This window comes from Pecten maximus, chromosome 14 (genome assembly GCF_902652985.1).
Source record: "Pecten maximus chromosome 14, xPecMax1.1, whole genome shotgun sequence".
Classification (NCBI taxonomy): Eukaryota; Metazoa; Mollusca; class Bivalvia; order Pectinida; family Pectinidae; genus Pecten; species Pecten maximus.
Genome location: NC_047028.1, coordinates 21,145,865 through 21,159,025, shown reverse-complemented (window position 1 = coordinate 21,159,025; position 13,161 = coordinate 21,145,865). Strand labels below are relative to the sequence as shown.

The 13,161-nt window shown below is 36.1% G+C and overlaps 1 protein-coding gene across 1 annotated transcript in view; it reads left to right on the top strand.

The window, feature by feature from the left end:
- The window catches only part of LOC117343001 (26S proteasome non-ATPase regulatory subunit 1-like), a 220,248-nt gene that overhangs the window by 181,583 nt on the left and 25,504 nt on the right, over positions 1-13,161 (top strand). The window contains exon 22 of the mRNA XM_033905327.1: positions 2,986-3,100. Within this exon, the coding sequence (XP_033761218.1) occupies positions 2,986-3,100 (115 nt within the window). The remainder of the gene's footprint in view (positions 1-2,985; positions 3,101-13,161) is intronic.

Sequence of the window (13,161 nt, the reverse complement as noted above, 5' to 3'; positions counted from 1 at the left end):
TTTGTAGTGGAACTTTACTAGTCAAAACGTTGCTGGCCAGGAAGATTAAATGGTTAGAACATCCATCTAAAATTTGGAGGTTCTAGGTTCAAATTCTGGTTTGGTTTTTGCATTTTTCCTCTCATGTGATACAGTTATAGTTCATATCAAGTTGAAAATTTCATGTATATCTGATGGAAGTAATGATTTAATTTGTCTTAACTTTTAGAAAAAGATCTACACATCAATTCAGGGATTTAAATATTATAAAAAAAATCTATAAAAGCTTGGCACCGGAAACAAAAGCTTCACACAAATTAACGTCATTCTGATTTTGTTTCAGGAAATACACATCTTTCTTAAACTGAAACTGGTATCTATTTTGTTTTACTTATCAAAGACCCCTTTTGAAACCGAATTGAAACCTGAAGAAAAAACCCCTAGAAATGTATAATATATCCGAAAGAATCTATTAAAGCATTTTGTTTCTAAGTAGAACCGGAGTTCTTGTGATAAGAGAAGATAAGTAATAAAATAACTACTTCTGTTACGGTGTGGCTGTGTGGAATGTGACACTCAGGGGGTGTGCATCTCTTTATAACAGTAGGAACAGTATCACAAATCTCTTACACCAACATCAATATGATAAGCACTGACTAGAGTTATCTGCCCATTAGTTCTGTACCCAGGAGGGCATATAACATTTGGAGAGATACTCGTACTTTTAGAGGTCATTCATATAATCACAGAGGTCATGCTTTAAGTAGAGGTCAGAATTTATCTAAATTTGATGGCAGGATGTAATAACTTGCTGCAGAATGTTGGGATTTTTTTTTTTTTTTTATCCTACTAGTCTATTTCTACATATGATTCTGTTGATTTACCCAAGCTCCTTTGCTGCCAAATCTTGTAATTCATTTACTTATAACATCAGAAAACGAGTTGTAATATAATACACAGCTTGATAGATATTGTTTAGATATATATTTCACAGTTTGAAATAAGTTTGTGGTTTACCATCCTATACCAGGAGCCATCAATGTTTGGTTGTTGGCTAAATTTTCGTTTCAGATAGGCATTAACACAAATAGGTGTAAATCATTATCATGCTCATTTCGTTGGATATATACTTATATTTGTATACATATGTCCTTGCCAAAACATCTCACTATAAAGAATTCAATCGCAGTATATGAAGCAAACCACATAGGCTAAAATTGTCGAGACCTTTCACTACTATGCAATCTTCTACTAATGTCAAACTTCTACAAATGACAACTTCTACTAATGACTAACATTCCCACCTATAACTTTGTGTACAGGGTAGTTCAACTTGTGAAAAGGAAAGTGATATTACATATTTTGGTACATAGATCTTCTACCTTCTTAAGAATAATTGTCCTGAACTTTCATTCCACTCTGTCCAGACAAATATACTGCCATCATTTCTTTGATGTCCACATGTATAAAACCATCTTTGGTGTAAATATACTTCCTAATGAAAGTAATACAGTGCAACTTCCGAAAACCGAACCTTCTAAAAACCGAACACCTCTGAATACCGAACGAATTGTCATTGTACGGAATTGGTCCTTCTTTATTATAGTATTAAAAAACTTCCAAATACCGATCCCTCTGAATTCCGAACACCGCACTGATTTTGTGTCCGGTTCCTGTTAAAATATACCAAAAATTACTTCTGAAAACCGGCCTTACCTGAGCGATTATGACACGAGGTCAGGCCAGTCAACCGTGAAACAACAACTGTGACGGGTATTGTGTGAAGCCTTATTGCCCCGGGACCTACGTAGGTGTTTTGTACAGGTATCCAATATATACTCCAAGGGGGCATTATGACGGAAGGCCTAGTGTATAATCAACACGACAATTATGAAACAATGCCACACTTCATTGAAGCGCGTCGGTTCGTTTATCTTCTCAATGCAAGTAGAGCTAGAAGCCTGAGTTTCGCATTTAATTTAAATGAGGCCCAAAAGGGGTTGTTTTCGTAAAGAAGCCCGTGATGTTTTTTTTAGACAACAGCGATGTCGGAAATACGACCAGTATCATCTGATCAATTGTAATTGATATTGAAACAAAATATCTTCACACCCTTTAATATTATTTGATGTGTAAAATATTCTGTATCGGACCATTGGCCCCATCCACATGACGAAGCTTCACCGGATGTAACAAAATGTAGGCCGATCGTAAAGTGTAGTTGTACATGTGAAAATACTGTTTAAAACTATTGTTATAGTCATTTGCCTTTCTTATATATTCTGCAATATAAACATTGATTAACTTTCATAATATGCATATTATTCAGACAATCCAAATTGTCTAAGTATGTACGTGCCGTTTTGTAATCGGGTGCATTCTAATAAAACATCGTCCAACCAATTATATCCGGAATTTGACCGGTCATTTTTCGATCAACTTCTCCAAACCGAACCCTCTATAAACCGAACAAATAGTCATGTCCCATGCATGTTCGGTATATAGAGGTTCCACTGTACTTGTAATTCTTTTATCATACCAATTATTTCACAGTTCTACAACAAATGCAGTTAAATGCAGCATGAATATCTTTTAGACCCCATGGGCCTTTTGACATAGACTATAGTATGTATAATGTCGACCAGGTTTAGACCTTAGATCCAGACACATAAATTGTTATTAATAAGACAGACTCTCACCAATCTGTTATAAATCATTTAATAATCTTCCCCTTATATGTACCTAATGATTCACTGTGAACATTATACTTATACAATATTTACAAGCGGTATGTACCAATAGACACCTAAAAAATGTCTATGTACTTTCTGGAAGCTTAGTAAGCTATATAAAAACTCCTCATTCTGATTTTTTTTTTTTTTTTTTTATACTTTTAGAAATATTTTCATTACTCACGTACTTTGTGTGTACTATAATGTATATTAGCCTAGCAAGCACCTGTTAACTGTTTTAATGATCATTTATTTTTTTTATTTTTTTTTATAGAACACCTGAGCAATGCCCAAGTGTAGTGTCACTGTTGTCGGAGAGTTACAATCCGCATGTACGCTTCGGAGCGGCCATGGCCCTTGGGATAGCCTGTGCTGGAACCGGACTAAAGGTAAACTTCTATACCGTGCTAGACTGTGTCAGGTGTTAAAAAAATAGTTTATTGTAGAACTATCCTGCCATCAGTGTTGCAACACCCACTATACATACATTTTGTTGTAGGCACATGTGTTATATAACACCAAGTAGGGATGTAATTGAAAAACAGGGAGTGGAAATATTACTTATATCAATCTTAACAAAGCGATTTGTTCACAAATATTTGCAAATGATTTACAAAAGGAAAAATTTATTGGCACCTGTCGATTCAAATTGAGAGTTATTGCTAGAGTAGAGGCAAAACTGAATAACAGTAAACAGCATCATACAGCCGTCTCGTCCTTCCAGCGATGCATACCAACTTAATTATTTATAGAAGGCCACTAAACAAACTTTAAATTGGTCCAAAAAAATGTCAAAACCCACAATTCAATAAATTTTCAAATTTTATAATACTGGATTTCAAAAGCATATCAAGTATATTTGTATATGTCAGGCAGGAACATATCATTGTTACCTTATAATGACAGCAGAATTTTTCATTTGTTTTTTATCTTATGTGAAATTCAGAGGTTCATTAAAATAAACTATTGCTTAATTGTATCATGCATAGATTTCATATGAAATATGGAAATTCATGTAAGATCCTTGAATTGTTGAAAAACAAAAATTACCAGAATTTCAGGTGTTATAAAATTTCTTTTCTGTAGAAAAAAAAGACTGTGGAATTTCAGATGTTATAAAATTTGTCTTCTGTAGAAAGCTTGTGAAATATCACTCAACTCACTGCAAGTTTGTTTTATCGCAGAAATATGCAGTCTGAAGTAAGACTTATTTTGGACATATGAAATGTCTGTTATAATGTACTTTAATGACATTTGATTGGCAGAAATGTGTAAAGGCCAAGGTTACTTATCGTAAGATCAGGTGGCCAACCATATAAAATAATCTATAAACTGCTACAACTGATTGATAGTCACACTGCTACACCAGTTAAATTGGGGTCAACATCTCAAAAGCTAAAGTTCAGTTGATCACATGTTTTATTTGCAACAATTTATTTTAGATTTTAAGTTTTAGCTGAGTTTTTTACTAATGAAAACATACATATTTTAGTGGCAATCTTATTTTAGCAGTATACACTTATTTTAGCATGAAACTTTTTTTTTTCGCAGTTAACTTATTTTAGCAGTTAACTTCTTTTAGGGGTAATCTTATTTTAGATGTAATCTTCTTTAAGTGGTAAAGTTTTTTTAAGAGGATAACTTTCAATAAGAGTGTATATTTGTGGTAATCTTATTTTAGCAGTAAAATAATTTTAGCAGTAAACTAAACTTATTTTAGAGATACACTTATTTTAGTGGTTAACTTATTTTAGCAGTAGAATTGTTTTAGCGGTAATCTTATTTTAGTGGTTAACATATATAAGCGGTGATCTTATTTTAGCGATAAACTTATTTAAGCAGTAATCTTATTTTAGAGGTAAAGTTGTTTTAGCTGTAATCTTATTTTAACAAGGAACTTAATTAGCAGTAATCTTATTTTAGCAGGGAATTTATTTTATCAGTAATCTTATTTTAGCTGTAATCTTATTTTTGCATTGAAAGCATTCCACTAAAATATGATGGAGCTATTTACAGTTACGGTATATATGTGCCAATTCATTTGTATTCTATTTGAATTCAGTTATACACTTAACTTTACAGTATCTCATTACATTAAAAACTGTAGATCATTGTAAAACTAGTGTAGACAGATGTAATTCAGGTATGACAGAGAGTGACAAAGTGTCAGAGTGGCAATATTTTGAACGATATTTGAAGTGGCTGTGTAAATTATACCATTGCAGTGTACCCCGATCAATACCTTGCCAGTTACTCCCCTACAATGCTGGCTATAGATAAAGGTGAAGCAAAGTTGCCCCGAGTTATTGAGACAGATATATTGGGGGGACGTCCTCATCCCATATGGGGCTATATTATCAGATCGTCTGACCTTTCTAACCTCTGACCTTCGATGACCCACCCCAACTCCTCCAATCTGGCCTGTCTGACCTACCCAGTGAAAGGTCAACTTTATTGGCCTAGATTCTAACAGAAGAGAGTTTTTTTTTCAGCTGATTTATTGTAAGTTAATTTTCTGGCCTGTGAGGACTGTGGCCATTGAGCAGAGGTCTATAGCTAGGCTAAAGATTTGTGAGAAAATTACATGCTACAAAAGTACATGTTCTTTATCATTTGAAAACACAACTGAACTGGAAATGAAGATTTATTGAGGTTCTACACCTACACACCAAGATGTCTTTCTTGAGATTTTGTGAAGAAGAAGAAGAAGAAGAAGAAGAGAAGAAGAAGAATTGTTATTTATTCTTGGTTTACTGCATTCAGTTTTAGAATGTTACATATGATCATCTAAAAAAGGGATGATGTAAATGTAATTCCTATTTTAGCTCTAAAACTCGAAAACTGTAATGCAGAAACCATAATGGGAATGCTGTTATTTGACCCATATATACATTTTCCTGTTTTATGAAATTTGATTGTCCTAGAATAATTATGCATTTTCTTTGAGATTACCCTGCATACCAAATTTAAATTCTGACACGACTCAGAATAAACCCTCTCTTATAATCGCAGCTGAGGGCTGCATGCAAAGCAACATGAGGAGGGAGGGGGGGAGGGGGGGGGGGGGGGGTCAAATCTATCCCCTCAGGTGAGTCTTGTCCTATCCATCCAGTACGTCCACAGGGCCGACGGTTGCCTGCAGGAACTGATATGGGCATGGCTATAGGGGCTCTTTGACGGTCCTGTGCAGATCTCTATATGAGATGGAAGAATAGGTGTTGAAGAGAAATAGTCAAACAGAGGCGATGCTGAAGGTCTGTGTCCTGGTTAGATCCTTGGTTTACCATTCTCACCAGTTTTGGTATCTCAATGCTAATTGATGATTCAATATCAACAGATATTACGTATGGCCCATCACAATGTGTCCTGTTGTTACGAAGTTGATACAGAACACATGTGCTTGGATTGGCTGGACCAGACCTGGGGACACATTTTAGGGGTCATGTGATAGCTGAGGGACCAATCAGAATGATGTAGAGTATTCTATATACAATTATCTGACCTTTTACGTCTGCTTTGTGTACTCTTTAATGATATATCTATTGGTGGAATGGGGCTAATATTTGGCTGTTCATTTGATAAGTTGAGTAATCTCAAACATCCAATCATACTTTCGGACTTGAACTAGATCTCCATCTATCCATCTAGATTTGTCAACATTTTGGGACATATTGCCATGGCTTAGTGCAATAAAATAACACAAAACAGTAGATTTAACAGTGAAATAAATATATTTAATTAAATATCACAAAAACAATACATTTAACAGTGAAATATATTTGATAAAATAACACAAAAACTACATTTAACAGTGGAATATATTTGATTAAATAACACAAAAAAATACATTTATTAGCGAAATATATTTAATTAAATAACACAAAAACTACATTTATCAGTGAAATATATTTAATTAAATAACACAAAAACAATACATTTAACAGTGAAATATATTAAATAGATAACACAAAAACTACATTTAACAGTGGAATATATTCGATTAAATAACACAAAAACAATACATATAACAGTTAAATAGAGTTTCAGTGACAGCTACATGTAGCTTAATCATTTATTTTAGTGTATAATGAAAACTTTGCCATAAATGTAGAAAAACCTTTAGCAGGATTTAATACGGAATATTCGAGTCCGAGACACAAGAAATGCTGATACTCAAGGGATAGTGGTTATAATAGCAAAACAGTAATTTACAGCATTGTTTTCTTATAATACTGTAACTTTTAATCATTCTGATATTCTTTTTTTTATTTTTTTATTTTTTTTTTCTATTTCTAGATAATTAGTGAATCACATACCGCCTTGCTATGATTCTAACCACGCATCCAATGGGGAGCCTTTAAATAAACATCTTATATTGAATATATTCTTTACGGGCAGAGAAGAACCATTTCATTTCCTAATATAGTCATTGTGACTTAGTTTGACGTCACAGAGTGGGATGGCGATAGTGCAATGGGGATGTAGGCCTGAGTAAAATATACCTGTATTTGAATCTGCAGGCCAAATATAGCTCCGACATAGGCAGTGAATGGTTCTCCTGAGCCCCATAAGACTATTGTAACCTAACTAAGAAAATAACAGGATAATAAAAGTGTAATCAATGTATGTATTAATGTTAGCGGTGCATTGTAAAGCTTCTTACAAAGATAGAGATTACTCAACGGAACTTGTGTGCAAATAACGAGAAAGTTGTATGATGAGGTACATTTTTTTATTGTAGAAAAAATATGGTCATTTACTTGTGAAAATTAAGCATACATATAAAGTATTTGAAGTAAGTTTCTCAAACACCATGCATCCTTACACTTACTCATTCATACCAGTAATATCTTGGGAGCTTTTATTAGGTCATCTGAGACAAAGTCTCGATGACCTATTCTAATCGCCATTTGTCCATCGCCGTGCATCGTCCGCCGTGAGTTTATAAACAATAACCAAGAGGCCTAGAGACCTGATATTGGGCTTATAGCATGCTTAGGTGAAGGGCTATCAAGATTGTTCAAATTAATGACCTTGACCTTCATTCATGGTCACAGGGGTCAAATATGCAAAAATCTTTAAACAACTTCTCATTAGGCAAGAGGCCCAGAGACCTGATATTAGGCCTTTATCATACTGGGGTGAAAGGTTAATAACATCGTTCAAATTAATGACTTTGACCTTCATTCAAGGTCACAGTGATCAAATATGCTAAAATCTTAAAACATCTGCTTCTCACTAACCAAGAGGCCTAAAGACCTGATATTGAGCCTATAGCATGCTGGATTGAAAGGGCTATCAAGATTGTTCAAATGAATGACATTGACCTCTAATTCAATGTCACAGGAATCAAATCTGCCAAAATATATCAAAACTCAGGGGACCGTTTTATATAATAGGCCCATTGGACTTCTTGTGACTTTGTAGTTTGTCCCATACCAGTAATCTGGCAGACTTGCCCTGCTAACTTACAATAAATGGTTAATTACTCCTATCTTGTTTAACTTTTGTGGAAATATTGTGACGATACTTCCGTTCTCAAGATTTGGTTTTGTATTGTATAAAGTCCTATCAACAGCCATGGTCATTTAGGTTCTCAATTAAAAAAAATACAACACGTGGACATGTTTATGTTTTTCAATCAATTTGACAAGGTTATTGGCGGAAAACATAACAGGTATGTCGGACAGTGCGTCAATAACGCCAATGAACTCCGATTCAAATAAGGAATTTAACCCATCAAAACCAAACAGACACACAACTTGGATACAAAAAAGAAATTAGCCTTGCCAGGAATCATCAGAGATGAGGAGTGGTTCCTGGTATACAATGTAATTGGTATGGTAACAAGATTATACGCATTTCGCCTTGCCTGTCTGTGACATTACGCAATAAATGTTGTGTGCCTATCCAATCTTCTATGTTCAAAGTGGATAAGCTTGGCTGCCTCAGGACACAGACTGTTTACCAAACAAACTGTGACACACTAATACATCCCCAAAAGTGAAGATCTTCTCCCCTTTACGAGATTAAAATTGGTGTCAACACTTTTAGTCTCATTCCACGAGGGACTGTTTTGATCAGCTGATGTGGTTTCATGTTTTTTTTCGTTTATGCAGTTATGCGCTTCATTGCATATGAATTCGGAAATCATCCTCTCCCTAAAGCTGATTAAGACTTTAGTCCTGGCAAAAGTCAGTCAACATAAGAAAAATCGTAGTCGTCATTTACAGGTTATTTTTATGATAAATTAAGAATTTCATGGCAAATGCTTCCTAATCCTTTCAAACTTACCTATCATATTTTGTCTGCTTGAAAGATTTTGTAATTTTTGTGTGATTTTGTTTTCAAGAAATAAATCTCATATTGCTGCTTTCCTTAAGCCGTCACCATGAAATGTCCTGTGGCATATAATGCATGAATTCACCTGTCTGTCCTTCTGTTATGTATCATCTGTCCATCCATTATGTATCTTCCATCCATCTGTCCATCCGTCCATTATGTCCGTAAGGTAGAGATGATCATCTCGGCATTAATATATATGTGGACTGGTAAAAATGAGTTGGCATCGTCCTTGAATGATCTTAAGTTGACCCCATTTGGGTTGGCATCGTCCTTGAAGGATCTTAAGTTGACCCGATTTGGGTTGGCATCGTCCTTGAAGGATCTTAAGTTGACCCGATTTGAGTAGGGATTGTCCTTGAACGATCTTAAGTTGACCCCATTTGAGTAGAGATCGTTCTTGAATGACCTTACGGTGACTCCATTTGAGTAGGCGTCGTCCTTGAACGATCTTAAGTTGACCCCATTTGAGTAGGGGTCGTCCTTGAAGGATCTTAAGTTGACCCCATTTGAGTAGGGGTCGTCCTTGAATGATCTTAATTAAAATATAAGTTGACCCCATTTGAGTAGAGATCGTCCTTGAACGATCTGAAGTTGACCCCATTGGAGTAGGCATCGTCCTTGAATTACTTCATTGCATGTTTTCACAACTGGTTGTAAAACAACTCATAGGGCTAAGGTATATTATTTTTTAAGTCTTTTTTTATCTTCCCAGTAGGTCAGCAGTGTAAAACAATTTTTGATGTTTCGTTAACCTTCCCGGTAGGTCAGCTACCTAACCCAAAGATACATCTGTAACTCTAGGTATATTTTATATTTTGTTAATCTCGGTATTAAGTCAGCTATCTAGCTAAACTAAGATATATCTGTGGTTGTGGGTATATTTCTGATACCGCTGACGTGTTATTTAGATATGTGAGCATCAGTCTTATACAGAATCTTCTTGATCTTTTGTAGTAATTAGCGGACCTAGTCTTACATCAGGCGGTATATAGATATATATATATCCCCTAACTAGATCATTACAGCCTCCACAACAGGTGCCCTGGGTGTCACTTCATCTGTCATAGCCTATCTTTACTTACACAGCTACTGCAAGCTATTTCAGGACAGCTTATCTGGTGCTAATGGACAATTTTTATTTATTTTAACCATTTAGTCGGGATAGGCATTGCATTGTATCACTGTAGAAGAAAAAAAAACAGCCACATTTAATTAGGTATATCCTGTACTGTGTATTGGCATAAAATTTGAAGTGCAGTTTTTGTCAGATGAGGGAGTGCTGTTTTTTATCACTTCATTATAATTATGTAACACCTTCAAATCAACATAGAAATAAAGAAATGCTTGGCTTTAAATATTTTCTTCTGCAAGATCTTAAAATGACGAATAAGTTTTTGTTTATATATCTAGCATTGGTTGCGATATGTATATCAGATGTTTACTCTATGTTCTCATCTTAAAAGGGGTAAAACTTGGCCCTGTCCAAATTCAACATCAGGTTTAGTTGTTTGGTTGTAAAAATGAATGAAGTTTTAGTAGAAAGATTATAGAAGGTATAGCTTGACTTGAGTCTCATCTTCACAAGTTAGCACCAGTGTCCACATCAAGAAATTGTGTTTCTCAGAAAGGTTTATGTACATTGGTACTGCGACAATCAAATTTGGCAAAGTTAGCTCACAGAAAGTTCAAATCAGGAGATTTTTGAATACTTTTATAAGTTTTTGAGTGATAAACATATCAAATGACTTGAATTTTTTTACACCAAACTCTATTCTTCTATAGGGATGATTAGTGAATTAGATTTGGTGTAAAGTAAGCTCAGTAGTGATATAAGGTTTGTGAATTGGCTATTTAATAGTTAGCTCAATTGTCCTATATGTATGCCATAGTGTACTGTCTGGTATTTCTCCAGCATGTGAACTATTATCATTAAACAACTTCTTCTCAAGAACAAAAATACCTAGAATCATGATATTTGGCCGGTATTCTGCTGGGAGGGAGCCCACAAGAAAATTTACCAAAAAATATCCTTGACCCATCTACAAGGTCACAGGAGTCAAATATCAAACAAGTTCTGATTAACTAAAAGGTCTAAAATCAAGATATTTCGAGGTTCCTGGGATGGATCAGAGCCCAACAATTAAAAACGCATGCAAAAAGAAATTACCTTGACCGTATTCAAGGCCACAGGGTCAAATATGATTTTAAATGTCAAACATTTTCTAGCAAAAGACAAAGTTTGTGAAAGGAAATTGCTTGTAACCCATATTCAAGGTCACAGAGGTCACACTTCAACAACTTATCAACTGGAAGGCAGAGAATCATTAACATGTGCAGTGAAATTAGGTGAGCTATGCAGGCCCATTTGGCCTTTGGTATAGTTATCCCTACCCCCACTTCCAGTGTAGGTTATTAATTTGATTGTCAGTTCCGATTATACATGTATCGTCCTATCTTTAAAACTGGAGTAGATCGAGAGTGTGAAGTTAGACCTTTATTTCACCTTATGGCCCCTGTGTGATAATAGGGCTTACACTCTGCCAGCTGTCACTCCAGGGATTTCTGGAATGAACGGTGGTGATTCCTGAGCTAGCTATTGACAGATCATGGGCCAGGTTGAGATAGAGTTTGACTGTGGCTGGAGATTGTGTGTCCAGTTGTATAGAGAAGTGGGTCTGTAGGACTCCATAGAGTTTGACTTTGGTTAGAGATTGTGTGTCCAGTTGTATGGAGATGTGGGTCTGTAGGACTCCATAGAGTTTGACTTTGGTTAGAGATTGTGTGTCGATCCAGTTGTATGGAGATGTGGGTCTGTAGGGTCAGTCCCTAACTCCATAGAGTTTGACTGTGGCTGGAGATTGTGTGTCCAGTTGTATGGAGATGTGGGTCTGTAGGACTCCATAGAGTTTGACTTTGGTTAGAGATTGTGTGTCCAGTTGTATGGAGATGTGGGTCTGTAGGGTCAGTCCCTAACTCCATAGAGTTTGACTGTGGCTGGAGATTGTGTGTCCAGTTGTATGGAGATGTGGGTCTGTAGGACTCCATAGAGTTTGACTGTGGCCGGAGATTGTGTGTCCAGTTGTATGGAGATGTGGGTCTGTAGGACTCCATAGAGTTTGACTGTGGCCGGAGATTGTGTGTCCAGTTGTATGGAGAAGTGGGTCTGTAGGGTCGCAGTCCCTAACTCCATAGAGTTTGACTTTGGCTGGAGATTATGTGTCCAGTTGTATAGAGAAGTGGGTCTGTAGGACTCCATAGAGTTTGACTTTGGTTAGAGATTGTGTCTCCAGTTGTATGGAGAAGTGGGTCTGTAGGGTCGCAGTCCCTAACTCCATAGAGTTTGACTTTGGCTGGAGATTGTGTGTCCAGTTGTATAGAGATGTGGGTCTGTAGGACTCCATAGAGTTTGACTGTGGCTGGAGATTGTGTGTCCAGTTGTATGGAGATGTGGGTCTGTAGGACTCCATAGAGTTTGACTGTGGCTCCGGGAGATTGTGTGTCCAATTGTATGAAGATGTGGGTCTGTAGGTCAGTCCCTAACTCCATAGAGTTTGACTGTGGCTGGAGATTGTGTGTCCAGTTGTATAGAGATGTGGGTCTGTAAGGTCAGTCCCTAACTCCATAGAGTTTGACTGTGGCTGGAGATTGTGTGTCCAGTTGTATGGAGATGTGGGTCTGTAGAGACAGTCCGTTACTCCATCAGCAGTGTATTGGTGGTCATTCAGATGGTCAATGTTTGGTACAGAAAGGTCACCTGACTTCGATGCCATGCAGTGTAATATCAGGCCTGACACTTGTAGAATTTTAAATATACCAATGATAAGGAGGAGGATTGATGATGATGATGTACCTGTGCTCCTACAACTTGATAAATATTTACCCCCTTAACATTAATATGGTAATTGGAGGTTCACAAAATAGGTCATTGTGGGCCAACTATACAATGTTGCATCATTACAGAAAATGAAGGAGAAAAAACTAGTGAATACTTTCAATCAAGTTTCTTAATGAGTGTGTGAGTGATGATAGTGATGAGGCCATCACAGAATGTCGGATCCGTGTCACCAAGTAACCAATACAATGGCAGCTGTCAGACCCAGCCTCC